The 2,016-nt window shown below is 38.8% G+C and overlaps 1 protein-coding gene across 1 annotated transcript in view; it reads left to right on the plus strand.

Moving 5' to 3' along the window:
- The window catches only part of LOC147468310 (uncharacterized), a 9,974-nt gene extending 8,603 nt beyond the window's left edge, over positions 1–1,371 (plus strand). The window contains exon 3 of the mRNA XM_086555312.1: positions 1–1,371. This exon is cut by the window's left edge and continues 1,878 nt beyond it. Coding sequence (XP_086411438.1) covers positions 1–1,369 — 1,369 coding nt within the window. The 3' untranslated portion in view covers positions 1,370–1,371.
- The last annotated feature ends 645 nt before the right edge of the window (positions 1,372–2,016 follow it).

Genomic DNA, 2,016 nt, shown 5'->3' on the forward strand with positions numbered 1-2,016 from the left:
CACTAATTTAAAGGCCTCTCCTAGTTCAGCACTTTCTTGCCCCGCGTTCATCATTAACGCTAATGTTGATAAGGCTGAAATTGTGAAAGGACAACAGTCTTGTTCATCCTTAAAAAACATTCGTGATAAACTGGTTAACAATGATTTGGTTAAAAGTAAAAGCCGTACTGCTAAGTATGAAATGATTGACGGTTTGATTTACCGCGTGTGTGTCACTAGTTTAAATGACTATGAGGTTGGTAGCAAACAGCTTGTGGTGCCAGAGAAGTACCGTAATGATGTTATGTGCCTTGCTCACGACGCTCTCACAGCTGGACACTTTTCACATCGTAAAACTGCTAATAAAGTTTTCGATAAGTTCTTTTGGCCAGGCGCTGGAGCCGATATTAAGAGATTTTGCCGTTCTTGCCATAAGTGTCAAACATTTTCAGCTCGAGGTGGTGTGAGGAAAGTACCCATGAAAAATATTCCGGTCATCTCGAAACCATTTTCACGTGTGGCGATTGACATAGTTGGTCCGATATCCCCATGTTCTGAAAGGGGTAACAAATATATTCTGACTCTAATTGATTATGCCACGAGATACCCTGAAGCTGTTCCTCTTAAAAATATAGATACCTTGATCATTGCGGAAAGTCTTGTAGAAATTTTCTCTCGAGTTGGTGTTCCTAATGAGATATTAAGTGATCGCGGAACACAATTCAAGTCTGATCTTATGAGCGAAATCCATCGTTTGCTGTCTATCAAAGCGATCTTTACTTCCCCCTATCATGCTAATTGTAATGGTGCAGTTGAGAGGTTAAACGGAGTATTAAAATCCATAATTAAAAAGCTATGTTCTGATCATCCGAAAAATTGGGATCGATATATTCCCGCAGCTTTATTTGCGTATCGGGAAATCCGTAATGATAGCTTGAAATTCTCCCCCTTTGAACTCTTGTATGGACGTAAGGTTCGCGGACCCATAAGTATTCTACATGAATTGTGGACTAACGACGAAATTGATAAAGATGTTAAAAGCACTTATCAGTATGTTTTGGATCTCCGTTCCCGTCTCGAGGAAACGGCAAAATTGGCCGCCTCGCATGCGGAGATAAGCGGTCAGAATTACAAGGCGTATTACGATCTGAAATGCAAACCCCGCAAACTCCATGTTGGAAATGAAGTCTTAGTTTTACTTCCTACTAAGTCAAATAAATTAGAAATGCAGTGGCTTGGCCCTTACCCAGTAATTAAATGTCACGAGAATGGTGTGGATTATATTGTAAAGATTCGTGGAAAGGAGAAACTTTTCCATATCAATATGCGAAGCGCTATTATAGACGTGATGATGCCCTTAGTCGGAAAGATAAAGATGTTGTTCAGTTAAGTATTGTTGATGATCTATCTTCGAATGAAACATCTGAGCCTATTTTCTTTGAAATGAAATATGACAATGATTTTCAGATAGGTAATAATTTATCTGCTTCTCAAGTAAAAGAACTGCTAAATGTTCTAAATGATTTCCCTGATGTAATTTGTAATCACCCTGGTTTAACTTCAACGATAGAGCACAAAATTATTTTGACCTCTAACGTTCCCATACATAAGAAGCCTTATCCTATACCACATAATTTAGTTCGGGAGTTTAGCGATGAGGTAGACAAGATGATTGAGCTTGGTGTTATTGAGCCTTCTGAATCCCCTTATTGTTCGCCAGTTGTGCTGGTTAAAAAGTCTGATGGTAGTTGGCGTGTTTGTATTGACGTTCGTTCCCTGAATAGTATCTCAGATTTTGATGCTGAGCCCATGCCTACCACAGAAGATGCTTTGACTAATTTTGCTAATGATACTTATTTCACAGAATTGGACATGTGTAAAGGATATTGGCAAATTCCTCTGCCTAATGATTGTAAAATATATACAGCTTTAGCAACCCATAGAGGATTGATGCAGTGGAAAGTTATGCCTTTCGGTTTAAAGACTGCCTGTGCAACATTTATAAGGTTAATGCGTAGAGTTTTACTTGGGTTAAGA

Source organism: Penaeus japonicus, unplaced genomic scaffold, assembly GCF_977035675.1.
Source record: "Penaeus japonicus unplaced genomic scaffold, GWHDUDI00000001_assembly GWHDUDI00000030, whole genome shotgun sequence".
In the NCBI taxonomy this organism is placed as follows: domain Eukaryota; kingdom Metazoa; phylum Arthropoda; class Malacostraca; order Decapoda; family Penaeidae; genus Penaeus; species Penaeus japonicus.